The sequence below is a fragment of the Dama dama genome, chromosome 5, assembly GCF_033118175.1.
Source record: "Dama dama isolate Ldn47 chromosome 5, ASM3311817v1, whole genome shotgun sequence".
Taxonomy (NCBI): domain Eukaryota; kingdom Metazoa; phylum Chordata; class Mammalia; order Artiodactyla; family Cervidae; genus Dama; species Dama dama.
In genome coordinates this window covers 63,187,403-63,206,333 of record NC_083685.1, presented here as the reverse complement: position 1 = coordinate 63,206,333, position 18,931 = coordinate 63,187,403, and the positions used below count along the sequence as shown (strand labels likewise).

Genomic DNA, 18,931 nt, shown 5'->3' with positions numbered 1-18,931 from the left:
TGCCAGAAGGTTATAGACAAAAGGTCCTGTAAAAAAACAAATAAGAAAACAGGAGAAATGCTAACAACTACTGTAGGCAGTTTACACTACAAAAAAAACACTGTTGAAACTATATAGAGTGCAGATAAGCCATTCAGTCTGACCGCACTCTGTCGAGCAGTCTAACCAGCGCCGTTTTCCCAGCGACACTCATTTCCTACCTGTGTCATACTTTGGCAACTCTTGCAATATTTCAAAGCCTCTACCAGCAAAAGACTATGAATCACTAAAGATTCATATGATGTTCAGCATTTTTTAGCAGTAAAGTATTTTTAAATTAATGTATTTTTTTTTAAAGACAGTGCTATTGTACACTTAAATGCTGCTGTAACTCTTACATGCACTGGGAAACCAAAAAATTCCTGAGACTCACTGTTGTATTATTCACCTTACTGAGGTGGTCTTGAACCAAACTCACAGTATCTCCAAGGTATGCCTACGCTGCATACCTGAGACTATTCTATCAGACTGTTACCAATTCTATAAAGTTATTTGACTTTGAATAAACAACAAATTATTTGGGCTTTTAGCCAAAACCAGAAGGTGACTTGCAAGGGAAAGAAAATTATCATCAGACTTGCATTAGCAATGCTTTATGCCAGAAGAAAACAGAAGTAATATAATTAAGATGCTCAAAGAGTAAGCTGAGGATTTTAGATCCAATACAAGTGACTTTCACGTATAAAGCAAATGACAAACTGTGTTCATACAGGAACTCAGAAAATGAACTTCCTGAGCAATCAACCAAAAAAGAAGCTTCAGCAAAAAAACTCCAGAGCAGTCAGCTTGACTGGGAGTGGGCACTAAGAATATAACCGTGTGGTGCTGAGACTACATAAGAGCTGAGGGAAAAGTTCTGGCCATGTGCTCAAGCAATGTTTACACAGTACTATAGATGTAGTGGGCCATGTGCTAAAAACGTTTCAAACTGTTCAATAAATCGGTGGTGTTATTTTGAGGCTTATGCATGCCATGTGGGATAATGATGGGATATTCTATCAGCCAGTGTGCCCCTGAGAACTTCCTTGCCTTTTCCAGCTGATACAAGCCATTCTTTCCTTGGCCCATGGCCCCTTCTCCATCCTCAAAGAGGATGCAGCAACGCTGGGCAGTCTTCACATTGTATTACAACCACTTCTGCCTCAAACTTCTGCATTTCAGAACTTGTATAATTAGGCTCACTCCAATAATCTAGCATACTCCCTTGGCAGTCTTCTCTCAAATTAACGGTGCTGCTCAACTGTACACATTAAAGCCAGAGCCAGTTTCAAATCAAGATAGTTTTGCTATTTCAGTCATGCCTTGACATATTTAAAAAACATTTTTGGAAGCGTTTTCAAATGAACCCTTCTAAAGGAAAACCATGCCAAGCCCTCCTCAGAGCTGTAGCAGACTGGAGGTTCATTGGCTGTATCATCTTACTCAATGTTCAGCATGAAGCAGCAAGCCACCACTTCTCCACTCCTGGTCCCCACCCTGTAGACTCAACTCCCAACTTCTACCTTGGAAAGGAAGCACCTGTCACTTCAGACCCAAATCTACAACTGTTTTCTACTAAAAACATTTGGTTCTTCAGTAAAGGAATGCCATTCATTCCTTTATTCAAAAAATACTGAACTTCAAGGGACTGGAGAGTGTAGCAGTGAGCCAGACTCCACCTTCCTCCCCACAAAAAAGCTGTCCACATGGAATTTTCCTAGTAGCCAGAAGTTAAAACTATAGAAAAATAAGAGGGAAAGGACTGAAAGACAGGGATGAACGTACCAGCAGGATCTACTGATTTAAGAGGTAAAAGCATAAGCTTTGGGGCCATTTAAGTGAGGAATCTGAAATGCAATACTTGGGTGCAATTTCAAAAGCAACAGAATGATCTGTTTCCAAGGCAAACCATTTGATGTCACAGTAATTGAAGTCTATGCCCCAACCAATAATGCCGAAGCAGCTGAAGTTGAATGGTTCTATGAAGACCTACAACACTTTCTAGAACTAAAAGATACCCTTTTCATTATAGGGGACTAGAATGCAAAAGTAGGAAGTCAAGAGATAACCTGGAGTAACAGGCAGGTTTGGCCTTGGAGCACAGAATGAAGCAGGAGAAAGGCTAACTCTTGGCAGAGTTCTGCCAGGAGGACGCATGGTCACAGCAAACACCCTCTTCTAGTAACACAGGAGCTGACTCTACACATGGACATCACCAGATGGCCAATACTGAAATCAGACTGATTACATTCTTTGCAAAGATGGAGAAGTGCCATAGTCAGAACAAGACCAGGGGCTGACTGACTCAGATCATGAACTCCTTATTGCAAAATTCAGACTTAAACTGAATAAAGTAGGGAACACCACTAGACCATTCAGCTATGACCTAAATCAAATCCCTTACGATTATACAATGCAAGTGACAAATATTTTCAAGGGATTAGATCTGATACAGAGTGCCTGAAGAACTATGGACGGAGGTTCATGACATTGTACAGGAGACAGTGATTAAAACCATCCCCAAGAAAGAGAAATGCACAAAGGCAAATGTCTGTATGAGAAGGCCTTAAAAATAGCTGAGAAAAGAGAAGCAAAAGGCAAAGGAGAAAAGGAAAGATATACCCATCTGACTGAGAGTTCCAAAGAGTAGCAAGGAGAGATACAGTCTTCCTAAGTGAACAATGCAAAGAAATAGAGGAAAACAATTTAAGACTAGAGATCTCTTCAAGAAAATTAAGAGATACCAAGGGGAACATTTCATGCAAAGAGGAGCAAAATAAAGGACAGAAATGGTATGGACCTGACAGAAGCAGAAAATATTAACAAGGTGGCAAGAATACACAGAACTACACACAAAAAAATCTTAATGACCCAGATAACCCTGATGGTGTGATCACTCACGTAGAGCCAGACATCCTGGAGTGAGAAGTCAAGTGGGCCTTAAGCAGCATCACAAGAAACAAAGCTAGTGGAGGTGATGGAATTCCAGTTGAGCTATTTTAAATCCTCAACGATGATGCTGTTAAAGTGCTGCATTCAAAATGCCAGCAAATTTGGAAAACTCAGCAGTGGCCAGAGGACTGGAAAAGGTCCTTTGGGATTGGGTCCTTCCAATCCCAAAGAAAGGCAATGCCAAAGAATGTTCAAAATACCACACAATTGCACTCATCTCACACGCTAGCAAAGTAATGCTCAAAATTCTCCAAGCCAGGCTTTAACAGTACATGAACCGTGAACTTCCAGATGTTCAAGCTGGATTTAGAAAAGGCAGAGAAACCAGAGATCAAATTGCCAACATTCACTGGATCATCAAAAGAGCAAGAGAGTTCCAGAAAAACACCTATTTCTGCCTTATTGACTGTGCCAAAGCCTTTGGCACATCAACAGTATGGATCAACAAACTGAAAAATTCTTAAGAGATGGGAATACCAGACCACCTGACCTGTCTCCTGAGAAACCTGTATGCAGGTCAGGAAGCAAGTCAGTAGACATGGAACAGCAGACTGGTTCCAAATAGGGAAAGGAGTACGTCAAGGCTGTATATTGTCACCCTGCTTATTTAACTTATATGCAGAGTACATCATGAGAAACGCTGGGCTGGATGAAGCACAAGATGGAATCAACATTCCCGGGAGAATCATCAATACCCTCAGATACGTAGATGATACCACCCTAATGGCAGAAAGCAAAGAGAAACTAAAGAGCCTCTTGATGAAAGTGAAAGAGAAGAATGAAAATGTTAGCCTAAAACTCAACATTCAAAAAAACAAAGATTGTGGCAACTGGTCCCATCACTTCATGGCAAACAGATGGGGAAACAATGGAAAAAATGACAGACTTTACTTTCTTGGGCTCCAAAAATCACTGTAGGTGGTAGAGAGACTTGCTCCTTGGAAGAAAAGCTATGACAAAAAAAAAAAAAAGAAGAAGAAAAGAAAAGCTATGATAAACCTAGACAGCATATTATAAAGCAAAGACATTACTTTACCAACAAAAGTTACATATAGTCAAAGCTACGGTTTTTCCAGTAGTCATGTATGGATTTGAGAGTTGGACCATAAAGAAGGCTAACACCAAAGAATTGATGCTTTTAAATTGGTGATGCAGAAGACTCAAGAGTCCCTTGAACTGCAAGATCAAACCAGTCAATCCTAAAGGAAAGCAATCCTGAATATTCATTAGGACTGATGCTGAAGCTCCAATACTTTGGCCACCTAATGTGAAGAGCCAGTTCATAAGACCCCGATTGAAGGCAGGAGAATGGGATGACAGAGGAAATGGTTGGATGGCATCACAGACTCAACGGACAGGAGTTTGAGCAAGCTCCAGATGGTGAAGGACAGAGAAGCCTGGTGTACTGCGGTCTGTGGGGTTGCAAAGTCGGGCACGACTGAGTAACTGAACACAACCAATTCCTAGCACAGGCTGGTAATGACTTCCTCCAAAGTGACAGAAACGGAGGCAGTAAGAAATGGTTAGATTCCAGATAGTTTCTTCTTTATTAAAAACTTATATTCTTGGCACTGAAAACACAGACCTAACCACTGGACTGCCAAATTTCTTTTGAATGAACTATGAATCGATGACCAGAGGACTTACTTTGGTCTAAAACAGGATGGGGGGACTTCCCTGGCATTTTAGTGGTTAAGAATCCTCTGTGCAATGCAGGTAACCCGGGTTCGATCCTGGTTGGGGAACTAAGATGCCATGAAGCAGCAAAGTCCATGCACCTCAATCACTGAGCCTATTTGCTGTAACTAAGACCTGATGCAGCCAAGTAAGTATTTTCCTTAGAAAATAAATTGTAAAAAGTAACATAGGATGGGTGAAGTTGTTCAGTCATACAATTTTAGACATGTTAAATGCCTATCAACATTAAGTTGGGAGTTGGAGGGACAAACCTGGAGTTCAAAAAAGGTACAGACTAGAAGTAAAATTCTGAGTCAGTTTATTTAAAACCAAAAAATCGAGTAAGACTATTTTTAGAAAGAATATTGGTAAACATAAAAGGACTGGGGCTCTCCAACACTGAGGCCTGAAACAAACTAGCAAACAGCAGCCAGCAACATGGGAGGGAAAGTCTGAGGGCCAATTCCAGGAGGCAGTTGAGAAACATGAGAAAAGCAACTGCCAGTCATCCTGTTACAGGAGTAAAAGGAAAGCCAAGGGTGAACCAACCACTGGCTTAGCAATGACATCTGTTGATTCTGACAGCAACAGCTTCCTTAAGAGTGGTGTGTAAGAAAAAGTGTCAAACAGAAAAGCCCAACTGCGACAGATTCAAGGAAGAAAAGTAAGATTACGTGCAAGAAATATGGTTAACTCTTTCAAGCTTTGCTGTTAAGTTTGAATAGGGATGTATCTGAAAGGGCAGAGGAATGAAAAAGGTGAGAACTGATGGAGCCAAGAACAGAGGGTAGAATCTGAGGCTTCTGTGTCTGACTCTGTGACCCCATGGACTACAGCACACCAAGCGTCTCTGTCCTTCGCTATCTTCCAGAATTTGCTCAGACCCCACCAAGTCAGTGATGGTATCCATCTCTCAACTGCTGCCACCTCCTTCCTCCTTTTGCCTTCAGTCTTTCCCTGCATGAGGCAGGTAGAAATAACAGGATTTCTGAGGTTCTTATTCTCAAGCAGCAAGGCCATCAGCTGAACTGAGAATGAAAAACCAGAGGTCTGAGCGGAGAAGGTATAGAACAGAATGGGTGAGTGACTAGAAGGAAATACTGGATAGCAGACAAATGCCCACTTAACAGGAAACCAATAACCAGTTTCTCTACTTGTCTAGCCAAATTCAGCTTGACTTAAGGTTTTCAGTGGGGGATTTACCTCTAGAGAACAGAAGACAGAATTTATATTTTTAAAAGACAAACCCAGAAAAACCTAAATGGCAGTAAGCTCTTTTTTTCCCACTGTGCGGTTTACGACGGTGGTTCACAAAGTATGGTTCCTTGTCACCAGTATCACCTGAAAACTTGCAAACTGCAGACTTCATCCTAGAACTACAACATCAGAAATCCTGGAAGCAAGGCCCTGAAATGTTTTAATAAGACATTCAGAGATTTGAGAACAACCTTGGCTTCCCTAGTGGCACAGGTGGTAAAGACTCTGCCTCCAATGCAGAAGACCTGGGTTTAATCCCTGGGCTGGGATGATCCCTAAAGGGTATGGTAACCCACTCCAGTATTCTTGCCAAATAGGACTGAGTGACTTTCACATTCAAAACTTCAACCATGTAAACAAAGGGTTTCCTTTTATTCACCATCTATAATACTTCCAGACCATTCCTGCTTACAATATATCTTACCCTTTCTCAGCTACTTAGTAACTAAAAACATAAAATACACATAAAAGGTAAGAAAACTTCACCACAAATCAGAACATCTTAAACAAGCTGTCAGATTATTTAAAAAGAATGATCAGGGAAAAAATACCACAAATAAGATCTTTTATTTGTCACCATTAAGAGTCTGCATTTTAAACCGATTCTTGGACTGGTGGTTCGTATCCATCAGCTCGTTCAACTTTAGCACCTGTCTCGTCCCCAGTAGCTTTTCCAGAACTACTACCTTCACCATGTAGCTCCATGAGTTTTCCCACTGAAAAGAAGGAGAAAATTAAAATTGTTACAGCCTACCATATTTTGAAACATATTATCAGTACCCTATAATACTATACAGGGAAGACAGGATAAAAAAAAGTAACACCTGGCCTCAAAAAAGAAAAAAAAAGAAAGGAGGAAACAATATATTTTTCTACTTTTCTACACAATTTTCTTTCAGAAATCCCGTGACTTCACTTACATTCAAATTTAGGCTTCTTCAGCATTTTTACTTTTCTAACGAAGACATCATGGAGCGGATAAATAGATTGGCAAGCCTTTTCTATGTCTTTTCCAATGCTATCTGGAATCCTGTAAACCAGTTATGATAAGTTAGAATAAACCTACACTTCATTTAATCCACAATTATCCTCATTCTGTTATTGCCCCTTCATAAGGTGAAGGTTAAATAATTTGAATTATACAGCTACTTAGTAGTAAAATCAGTATTTGAGCCTTCTGAATCCAAGCCTTATGCCTTTTCCAAACACAGCTCTAAGCAACTGCATGGGAACATCAGAAAAATGTTTAAGTTTTATCATCGGACATCATATGGGACCGAAACATTTGTCATCATTTATTCCCATACTTAATTGTGAAAGGACTGTCAACTCAGTGTATTTTCTAAGGTGAAGATGAGTCCTGAGCTTCAAGTCTCACTAACTGCCCAAATGAGAAACCATCAAGCAACATTTACTGGACACTTAATATGGTTTCATTTCAAGAGATGCAGCTAGACAGTTTCATAGAATTTAAACACAGTTCTGACCGCACCTTGTCTCACATGCTTTTCCTTATTTGAGGGTTGTACTGTAAGGAAAACACTTACAATTTATTGACCACCTCTTTCAAGTCGTTTGTCTGCACCTCTCGGGTCATGATCTCCATCATCTTCTTACGGATCTGGCGCACCTGCTGGTGCTGGGCATAAGAAGTCTTCCGGATCTGATTGTTGCGCTTTTTAGTAAAGCCCACACAGAACAGACGAAGCAAGTAACCATCGGTAGTCTTGACATCAACGTGAGCTTCAATCATGGTCTAGTGAAAAAAATGACACTGTCAGTTATACCAGACTTAAAGTTATCCATTTTTATCCCTCAAATCCCAATTTAAAAAAAGTGGAAGGTCAAGTATTCGTTACATAATATCAAGTATAATATAAATGGGCTAATTCACAGAGTTAATGTCCTTGAAGTGAACTTACCAACAATCATCTTGAATTCTTACTCTCCTCCAGACCTAAAATATTGAGTCCTCTTGGCTGTCTTCCCCCCCTCCTCCAGGTAGCTTCTCTAGCCTCATTATCACTATCTGCAAAGAACCCCCTCTTTTACATACACATGCTAGCCTTTAACAATCTGCTCCTCCCCCAATCAACTTTTTAACTCTTCAAGTAAACAAAAAATGGGTTCTAAGAGACTCTACAATACTGACATCTAATGTAATAACACCAAGCACACATACTTTAAAATGTCCTTTATGTTCCAAACCAAAGCCACAATAAGGATTCAATTTCATGGCTAAAACAATCTTAAAAAACCCATGGTCTTAACACTACCTAAATTCGAAAAGATTTGCCCTCTTTGAATTTTCTAAATTTTATGCCTTACTTTAAAAAATGAATATAATGCAATCATAGTGAAAAATCTTAAAATACCTCCAGAAATACAACTATAAAACCTTAGGGGAATGTCAGAAATGTAACGGTATAATCATTATATCATTTGGGACTGAAACATTTTGTCATCATTCATTCCCACACACAAAACATTCCCAAAAGGTATCTGAACCAATGACATTATTTCCTGTAGTTAAAACCAACTTGTAGCAAATGCTCTGTTAACAAGTTCTGTACAAAGCATGCTTACATGGATCTTTTATTTCATCCTGATTCCATGAGCTAATGTTCTTACCTACATTTAAAAAAACCAAGGCTTAGTAAGCTGTAAGTTACTTTTTATACCAATAAAAGTCCATCTAATCAAAGCTATGGTTTTTCCAGTAGTCATGTATGGATGTGAGAGTTGGACCACAAAGAAGGCTGAACACCAAAGAATTGATGCTTTTAAACTGTGGTGTTGGAGAAGACTCTTGAGAGTCCTTTGGACTGCAAGGAGAGCCAACCAGTCCATCCTAAAGGAAATCAATCCTGGATATTCATTGGAAGGACTGATGTTGAAGCAGAAACTCCAATACTTTGGCCACCAGATGTGAAGAACTGACTCACTGGAAAAGAAGGCGACAGCAGAGGATGAGATGGTTTTGGCATCACTGACTTGATGGACATGAGTTTGAGCAAGCTCCAGGAGGTGGTGATGGACAGGGAAGCCTGGTGTGCTGCAGTCCATGGGGTCGCAAAGAGTTGGACAGGACTAAGAGACTGGATTGGACTAAACTAAACTTACTTTTCAGAGACTATAACTGGGAAAAGGTAACCAAATTTCAATCTCACTCCAGAGGCTCTGCCTCTCCTATTGTATAGTACAACAGACAATCAAAACTAGCCCAGTCCCCCCTCTCATGATAAAATTCACAAGATTTTGAGGTTCAAAGGTGTTCTGAGGACAGGCAAAGCCAAAACTGCAAACCTGTGCTAAGTCACGCAAACCTGTGCTAATTCATGCAGCAAAAAAACTTTGATGATAATCCAATATTAAATCCTGAACTCAGTTTAAGGGATTCCTGGGTGGCTTACTGGTAAAGAATGCACCTACAATGCAGGAGACACAGGTTGGATCTCTGGATGGGAAGATCCCCTGGAGAAAGAAATGGCTACCCATTTCACTATTCTTGCCTGGGAAATCCCACAGACAGGAGCTTTTCCAGCTCAGTCCACAGGTCACAGAAAGAGTGTGGGGACAACTGAGCAACTGACCACCACGGCTGCTGCTCACGCTCAAGTCCACACCCAACGGCAGCGAGAAGACATCAGACTTAAACAGAATCTACACCGCAACTGCACAACACGCTCCGTCCTGACAGTAAATCATGACAGCTTTGACCATGCACACTGCAGCACCATCCATTTTCTCCTCACCTGCCATTTTTTGACCATGGAGCACATTTTGTCACGGGTAAGATCCATACCATGAAAATTAGTCAGGCAGTTTTTGCCCTGAACATCCTCAGTAATTAGCTTGAATTTTCTAAATGCTACTTCATCATTCTGCAGATCAGCAAGACTCACTTCAAAAACACGACCTTTGAGGCCATCAGACGCGATTTCTATAAAACAAAAATCAATTGTTAACGTTAGGAACAACATAAGCAACGTCAAGCCAGCTAAGTTAATGTTCAAGCATTAAGAATATAAAGACCTTAACGTTTGTTAACTAAATCCATATGGTCACCAATGACTACTGACAGTGCTTATTAGAAGCTCAAAACTAACCATGCCCATTTTACTGGTAATTCTTAAAAGTACCATCTTGCTTCCACAAGTGCCATAGGACAAACAGTCCCCAATGGGGCCAAAGTCGCAATCAAAAGCGGACATTTCCTTAAATATCCCATCACAGAACGGACAGTAGACCAAGATACACGCATGTCTCCATGGAAGAAAAACAACGAAGAATAAGATACTCACTGGTTCCTTGAGTTCTCGTGACCAATGTTTTCCCAATATTCCTTATATTGAACATAGCTGGTGCTTTCACATCATACCAATCTTTTTTAGAAAATGGGTCAACCCTGGATTTAAAAACATGCTTAAGTTTTAAATCACGTAATTGTTTTGAACTTTCCTCATTCTAATTAATTTAAAAGGCTAACTAAATTCTTCTCAGCGACGTTAGAGGCGCATACGTAAATCTAGCTCTTCACTCCGGTCAACTAATTATGCCACGAACATATACCGTCTCCCCACACCATCGGTCCTCCCACCATACAAACACTGCCTCCGGACAAGCAATGTCGCTTCACTTTTACTATTTCGTGAAGACACACACTGGTAATCCGCACGCTTTAGGACATCGTGCTAGCTTCCACCCGGCCCAAGCGGCGGAGAGGCGCGGGGTCCTGAGTGAACCACAAAAGTGCCTTTCACATCTCCAGATCTTAGAAAGATATTATCCGTGGAATTTACGAAGCCCATGATCCCACAATTCCTGTCCGACTCGCGACAGAAACCTGACTCAAAAGGGGCGCGCGTTAGGCCCAGAAGGCCAGGGGAAAAACAGTCGGCCCCCTCAAAGCAGCACCGGACGCCGCCGAGCAGCGGTTCAGTTTACCAACCCCGCACCGCCAGCGTAATCCAACTAGAATCCTCGCCATCCGGCTTACTCTGCGGCTCAGAAGCCGCTCGCCGACTCCGGTAGGGGTCCCCCAAAGCGGAGGCCGCGATAGTTGCCACTTACACTTTCTTCTTGGCTCCCTTTTTGCCTCCTTTCGTAAGGCGCTTGTTCTTGCCGACCGCCATGGTGCAGCTCAGAGAGCCAAAAGGGCGGAAGTGCAATTCGCGCGAGAACTTAGGCGTGCGGGGCGGGACGCGCTGTCTACGTGACCTTCGACATTACGCTCTTCCGGCCTCAAGAATATCGCGACAGCAGAGAGAGGCAAGCGTCCGAGTGTGCCTATGACAGCGCCCTCATGTGTGGGGAGGCTGTGCAGAATGCCGCGGCCGCTACTTGAGAGGCCGAGCTCCGGAAGTGCTCGCGCTGGTAATCTGAGGTGCGGACTCCTGGTATTGATGGTTTCCGAGGCTCTGAAGTCCGGAAGTAGGTTTCCTTGGAAGCGGACTCTCACTCAGCGTCAATCGAAGCTGAACTCACCGTATCATTTCAAGCCTGTTTTTTCTCAAACCCCAAACCTGTGGGATTCGGGATTAGACAGCAGGTCCTAGGTTCCTATGCTAGTTTCAGTAATAATATTTAGCCTTGTGACTTGTCTGTACTTCCTCGTATTTGAGATGGAGGCAGTAGTGTGATCTACCTCGTAGGATTAAGATTAAATAAGTGTAACATCGAAGATACTGGTTATGTTTTGCTTGTTATTGAAAGCTGCTGGTTAGTGGAATGCGTTCGCCTTGTGAGCATCCATCAAGCTGTACACTAGTGTACTTTTCTATAAATTTCTTGTACATTGATAAAAAGGTGTTTTGGGAGCGATGGGGTTTTTTTTTTTTTGGGGGGGGGGGGGGGTGGTTGGTTGTTCCAGTGGCGTGAATTATTGTTTCCCTGAGAGTATGAGGGACTATGGTTGCAGTGTTTCCAGATACTTTGATTTTTCGGGAAAAGTTTCAGTTGCAGGGGATAAGGAAGTTCCTCCTGGCTGGATATGGTCTGCTAGCTTCAAATGTGTAATCAGTCCCTGAAAAGCTGGCCCAGGTAGGCTTGGTACTCAGTCAGTGGTATGTTGAGTTCCCCTCTGGCAAGAATCTCTGCTACCAAGCGAGAAACCTGGCTGGAGTCACATCACTCCCACAAGCCTTCAAGTCCTTTAATCTCTTCCAGTCCTTCAAGCCTACATCCCTTACCTCCTGTGACCCTTACTTTCTAAAACGGTCTTCCTAAATCTCCAATCCTAGCCAGCTTAGTTCACAACAGTATGAATATACTTAACGCTACTGAACTGTACACTTAAATATGGTTAAAATGATAACTTTCATATTGTGTTTTTATCACAATTATTTTTTTAAAAAGTCCTTGTGGGTGTGTTAAGTCGATTCAGTCGTGTCCGACTCTTTGCGACCCTAGAGACTGTAGCCTACCAGGCTCCTCTGTCCATGGGATTCCTCAGGCAAGAATAATGGAGTGGGTTGCTATGCCCTCCTCCAGGGGCTCTTCTCGATCCAGGGATCAAACCCACATCTCTTAAAGTCTCCTGCATTGGCAGGCAGGTTCTTTACTGTTAGCACAAAAAAAAGTCCTTAGCTTAGCCTACAGAATCTCTTTTATCTTGACTTACCTCTGTTTTCATTCTCACACTACCTTATTCTTTAGTGGATACCCCAGCTCTGGACATTTAGAGCTATTTAAAATTCCTTGGAGTAAGATTTCTCTTGCCTCCATTCCTTTTCCCTCATCAAATACCTGTGCATTTTCAAGGCATGTGAATGTGCTCAGTCACTAAGTGGCGTCAACTCTTTGTGACTCCATGCACTGTAGCCTGCCAGGATGCTCTGTCTATGGCAAGAATACTGGAGTGGGTTGCCATTTCCTTCTCCAGGGGATCTTTCCAACCCAGGGACCCGCTTCTCCTTTGTGGCAGGTAGATTCTTTACCCCTGAGCCACTAGGGAAGCCTCATTTTCAAGGCAGCTTTCTTCTTTCACTAAGAGATTAATTCCCCAGACAGACAAGTCTTCCCTCACATCTGTTCCCAGAAGAACTAACACTACTTAACTTGTTAGTAACTACTGGTAAATGTGTCCCTTTCTTACTGTAAGCAGGAGGGCATGCAGTGCAGTCCACTTTATTTGTGGCCATTTTTTTGCACATAGTGGGCCCTCATAATGTTTGCTGGATGAATAAATAATAGTAGACAACATTGGTGATGGTCCCAGTCTTTTGAACTTTGAGGATCAATTTAGATTTTCAAAATAATTTGGGGAATCAACATGACAACAATTTAAAATTTTCACCAATCTATGAAACAAAACCAAAAGCAACTGCCATTTTCTATTGGCCTCATTTCACTTAAAAATTATATTTTGACCCCCAAAATAAAATAAAAAGAAAACTCTCTAAAAATTCATAAAGAACCCGTACTCTAAATCAGCTTAATGAAAAACTCTACAGACCTTATTTTTCTTGTCTCATCACAGATTCAAGACTACTAGTGATCAGTGGAAATCAGTGAGTCCTTCCAAATATGGTACTGAGTCTAATAAACCATTAATTCTATATTTGACAGTTGCCTTTACTAAGTTTACTTCATAGGTGGCACTTTCCTGGTTTAAAAATTTCCCAGTGGAAAATTTTATCAACCCGCAAGTCAGAATAAAAATTGAACTTGCTTTCTTCCTAAACTGATTCCTCTTTCTGCCCAAGAGTGCAAGAGTCACAGGGGAGTCATTAATGAAGTCAGCTGTGTCTAGTTTATTCTGGAGACACCGGCACCTGAAGGATTTGTCAGAGGTACAAATTTCAGTCGTCAACTTTGCCTTGTAATGAAAGCTTTTTAAATATTGTATTTCTCTGACACTGTTGTCTTGTATGGTGCAATCATCAATTTTAATTAAAATATATCGATTAAATGATAGCATGAGAGGTGTGAATGAGTTTATTGGGTCTCAACTATCTAGGAATTTCAAAATTCAGATGGAATAAAATGGAACAAAAGCTGTCAATATAGCAAGCCTAGTAAACAACTAGTACGGATATAAGAATTGGACCAAAAAAAAAAGGGTTGGACCATAAAGAAGGCTGCGTAGAAGGCAATGGCAACCCATTCCAGTACTCTTGCCTGGAAAATCCCATGAACGGAGGAGCCTGGTCGGCTGCAGTCCATGGGGTTGCTAAGAGTTGGACACGACTGAGCGACTTCACTTTCACTTTTCACTTTCATGCATTGGAGAAGGAAATGGCAACCCACTCCAGTGTTCTTGCCTGGAGAATCCCAGGGACGGGGGAGCCTGGTGGGCTGCCGTCTATGGGGTCGCAGAGAGTCAGATACGACTGAAGCGACTTAGCAGCAGCAGCATAAAGAAGGCTTAGCACTGCAGAATTGATATTTTTGAATTCTGGTGCTGGAGAAGACTCTTGAGAGTCCTTTGGACTATAAGGAGTTCAAATCAGTCAATCCTAGAGGAAATAAATCCTGAATTTTTATTGTAAGGACTTGTGCTGAAGCTCCAATACTTTGGTCACCTGAAGCGAAGAGCCGACTCATTGGAAAAGACCCTGATGCTGGGAAAGATTGAGGGCAGGAGGAGAAGGGGGCAAGAGAGGATGAGATGGTTAGATGGCATCATCAACACAATGGACATGAGTTTGAGCAAACTCTGGGAGATAGTGAAGGACAGGGAAACCTGGTGTGCTGGAGTTCACGAGTTTGCAAAGGGTTGGACACGACTTAGTGACTGAACAGCAACAATAAAAGTGTCAATATTACTTTATTCTCTTTCCGTCTGTGACTGATCTGTTAAATCCACCCAGTCATTTTGTTTGAAGTTTGATTGCTATGTTTTTTATTTCTAAAATAAAAAGTGCTTTTTTCAGTTTATGTCACTTGTTTATTTTAAAGAGTTATTTATCTGTTTTATTTTTTGCCTGTGGTGGGTCTTTGTTGCTGCTCCCGGACTTTCTCTGGCTGTGGTTAGTGGGGTCTCTTCTTCCTTGCGGTGCGCAGGCTTCTCTTTAGGTGGCTTCTCCTGTTGCAGAGCATTGACCCTAGGCACGCAGGCTCAGTAGTTGTGGTACACAGGATAAGTTGCTCTGCAGCATGTGAGATCTTCCCATGCCAGAGATCAAACATGTGTCCCTTGCATTGCAAGGCGTATTCTTAACCTCTGGAGCACCAGGAAAGCCCTATGTCACTTCTTTAAACTTTATTTTTTATTGAGGTTACATTGCTTTATAACATTATGCTTCATGTGTTCAATTTATGTCACTTTGTTGTTCCTTATTCTTTCACACATCTTCAATGTCAGATTTAAACCCAGTGAATGTAATTGAGATTGGCATCTGAGGGGTGGTGGGAGTCTTGTAAGACTGAACCATTTACCTTTCCAATTGTGAATCAGGTTAAATTTAGGATACCCAGCTGATGGCCAAGAGTTTTTTGTTGGTGTGGGAACATCTCCCCCCACCATGTTCGAATGGGTTCCCAAATTGTCGTAACATCATTTTCTCCCAGTCTGTAAACACCTCTATCTCATTTCCTTTTCAACTGCAGCTCATGGTTGTTTCATGTGAACAACATACTTTTTCACCAAAACTGCACTTCCTCGAAGCCTTAGCCTTCTCTGGTGCAGTCCAGAAAACCCTAAACCTAGTTCAATGTGCAATTTACCTTTCATGGTAGTATTTGCCCCCATTTTTTCACTTCTCCCTATATCTATGACCACGTGTTGTCCCCTCTGGCACTGACTCTGGGCTTAATAGTGTGACTTGCTTTCATCCAGGGATATTAGCAAGTTGAGCAATGACTTAAAAGATGCTGGCACATGTGGGCTCACTCTCTCTGCTCTTTAGAACACTGAGCTCACTTCCTGAAGAAGCCTGATCTAGCCTGCTGGAGAGGAGCCGTGATTTGAAGGGGAAATAACAAGGCCCAGCTGAGGTGTCTCCAGAGCAACCTGGCTACCAACCATTAGGTATTTTTTAAAAAGGCCATCCTAGACCATGTAGTCCAAGTGAGCTCTCCCAGAAGACCCACCCAGCTGATGCATAGAATCATGAGAAATAATAAATGTTTGTTGTTTTAAGTGTTGGAAGAGTTTGGGTTGCAGCAAAAACTAACATGCATTTTTCCATACCCTTACAATGACCCTTACCCTCATGGCATGGTTGGAGAAAACTGCACATTTCAGACTGGAACTATTAGAAATCAATGATCTCAGTTCTGTCTTGGGCCCCCGACAACCCTTTTCCCTGTCAACAACCCTTGCCCTTCCTCTCAATGTGTGACTATTCCAGTCGCTCACAATGCTATTCCTGTCCCCAACTCAGCCTATCCCCTGTCATGTTTAGAAAATGACCTTGTTGCCTACCTCAGATGCGGTGGGGCTTGCAGGCCACAGCAAGGGCTTGGTGTTTTTCTGTGTGGGGTGAGCAACCATCGGAGGATTTTGAGCAGCAGAGTGACGCTGGCTGCTGTGTGGAGAACACTGTGTGGTGAGCAGGAGTAGAAACAAGGAGACGTTCAAGGCGACGACAGGAGCTCCATGTAGGGAGATGGAGGAGGAACTGCACAGGGTGGAAAGCTGTGGCAGCAGGACCCCATTCAAGGAGACTAAAATGCAAATGACCTCCTCTGGACTTCAAGTGAGTGCAGTTGCCCTGGGTAGAAGGATGAAGTGAAAATTCTGGTTATGTTTTGAAGATGAGAGCCTAAAGAATATGCTGATTAATTGATGTGGGAAGAAAAAGAGGAATCAATGATAATCACACTTCACTGTAATGATTTTCTTTTTTAATTGGTGCTTTCCTACCACTCTAGAATTCTTGCCTGGAGAATTCCATGAAGTGAGAAGCCTGGCAGGCTACACTCCCTGTTGTCAAAAAGAGTTGGACATGGCTGAGCAACTAACACTTACACTACTTCATTCCCTTCTGGGAAGAAGGCAGAGACTGTCCTAAATATCTCTGTCTGTATATTAGTCTTGAATGAATGGATGGATCCTGATTAATATTTTTACCTTATATCAGACTACACATTTTCTTTTGAAACTTAGCTTTTCTCTTTCTTTTCTATTTACAAAGTGAAATTGGAGTAATGAGTTCTCATTGTAGAGGTATTCCAAATGGGATTATGAAAACTCTATTTTCTCTGAAAGCACAGTGGTGAGAACAGTACAGGTCAACAAACTATGATCAGTTGGCAAAGAGAATGAGCTCAATCATGTCACTGAACACACTGTTCAGTTGACTGTTTTTTTCCATAGTAGAGCGTTGTCTCTTGAGGAAGTAGTATGCTAATTTGCATTCTGGCTTTAGCTCCTTATCTTGTTGCCAACTGGCACCTTTCATTGCCCTGTGACAAAAGATCAGCTGAATTCCCTGAGTGCTGCAGAATATTTTATTGGTCATGTCAAACACATTAAGGCCTGGAAAATTTCTTAAGGTAACAAGATGCTCTTCAGAGTTATATAGAGGAGATAATGTATTTGAAAACAAGAAAAGACAGTTTTAACAAGTTTAAAGGCCTCAGGGTATAACTGAAAGAACATGGATTTTGAAGCCAGACCTGGTTTCAAACCATTGCTTTGTCACCTGGTACGGACTTTGTACTAGAGTCTGTTTTCTCACTGATTAAGTGGAAACAACAGCTGCCTCCTGTGGTTACTGAAAAGTTTAAATGACACAATATACATTGGAAACCTAGCACAGGAATTAGCACATAGCAGACACTCAGTAACTGTTAACTCTCCTTTTCTCTCTCTCTCCAAAATGAACGTCAGATTTACTGTCTTTTTCTCAGCTGCACACTCATTGAGCCCCTCCCTGTCCTTAACCTTATTAAATGTCAAGTGTTGCTCTTGCTGGAGCGTGCTAAGCCCTGTGGTTTCTTGTGGGGAACAGATGGGAAGAAGGAGCTTGTCCAGGGAGGGAAGCAAGAGAGTTAGGAAGGAAAGCTGACGTTACATCTGCATGTGGTGATACAGTGTCGTTACAGAGGCACAGCGGTACAGTCGAATTGGATTCCTTATTACCATTGCTGTCACTAAAACAGCACACGTCCTAGGCACACTCACTTTTCTTTGATACCCATGCAGCCGTTATTGCTGGTTTTAAGTGGGAATTGAAACCACTTCCCTTACACTATAAGAGTATAACTTGTTGTTCAGTCACTTAGTTGTGTTTGACTCTTTCAATCCCATGGACTGCAGCACATCAGGCTTCCCTGTCCTTCACCATCTCCTAGATCTCTAGTCTTTCCCATTCTGTTCTTTTCCTTTATTTCTTTGCACCGATCACTGACGAAGGCTTTCTTATCTCTCCTTGCTATTCTTTGTGTCAGGCGAGTGTATGCTCTTTAGTTCTGTCTCGTCACAACAAGGATTTGGAGTGACGGACCTTAAAGCCCTCGTCGTATCACAGCTCTCGGGTCTTGGACAGACCGTGTTATAGCTCTCAGGTCTCAAACGGACCGTGTTATAGCTCTTAGACAAATCAGTGTTACAGCTCCATGTTACAGCTCTATTTTATTTAGAAAATAGCAGGTGAATCCATCCTCGAGGTACAAGGGCTTGTCGACCCAAAGACTCGAAGAGAAGAGCGCCCCAGCACATGGAGGGTGGGGGGGGGTGGGTGGGTGGAGAAAGAGACCCATGGCCCTTTGGCTCCTCTTATATGCCTTTTCCTCCCCCCTCGGCCTGCCCTGTGTAAACTGGGTTAGCCAGGAGTGCTGTTTGTTCTACCTGAAGTCCTCACTCCGGCCCTCGAACTTCCTATGTTCTATTTTGGCAGGCTTTTCGCTTCCTTGTCTTTTAGCCACCACCATTCTGGACTCCTGTTTCCTATTCTAACTACCTAACATTTGGAACTCTGCGTTCAAATGGGTATATCTTTTCTTTTCTTCTTTGCCTTTAGCTTCTCTTCTTTTCTCAGCTATTTGTAAGGCCTCCTCAGACAGCCATTTTACCTTTTTGCATTTCTTTTTTCTTGGGGATGGTTTTGATCACTGCCTCCTGTAGTTACGAACCTCT

The 18,931-nt window shown here is 42.1% G+C and overlaps 1 protein-coding gene and 2 non-coding genes across 3 annotated transcripts; all 3 read right to left on the bottom strand.

The window, feature by feature from the left end:
• Positions 1 to 6,257: 6,257 nt before the first annotated feature.
• Positions 6,258 to 11,131, bottom strand: RPS3A (ribosomal protein S3A). Its single transcript, XM_061142493.1, has 6 exons — positions 10,978 to 11,131; positions 10,209 to 10,312; positions 9,660 to 9,847; positions 7,452 to 7,660; positions 6,825 to 6,934; positions 6,258 to 6,620 (listed from the first exon to the last, which is right to left on the bottom strand). Exons 1-6 carry the CDS (start codon positions 11,037 to 11,039, stop codon positions 6,499 to 6,501), a joined length of 795 nt encoding a protein of 264 aa, XP_060998476.1. The 5' UTR covers positions 11,040 to 11,131; the 3' UTR covers positions 6,258 to 6,498.
• On the bottom strand, positions 7,135 to 7,204 carry LOC133058130 (small nucleolar RNA SNORD73). Its single transcript, XR_009693241.1, has one exon. It is a non-coding gene; the product is annotated as a small nucleolar RNA SNORD73 (small nucleolar RNA).
• Positions 8,311 to 8,377, bottom strand: LOC133058129 (small nucleolar RNA SNORD73). Its single transcript, XR_009693240.1, has one exon. It is a non-coding gene; the product is annotated as a small nucleolar RNA SNORD73 (small nucleolar RNA).
• Positions 11,132 to 18,931: the final 7,800 nt, after the last annotated feature.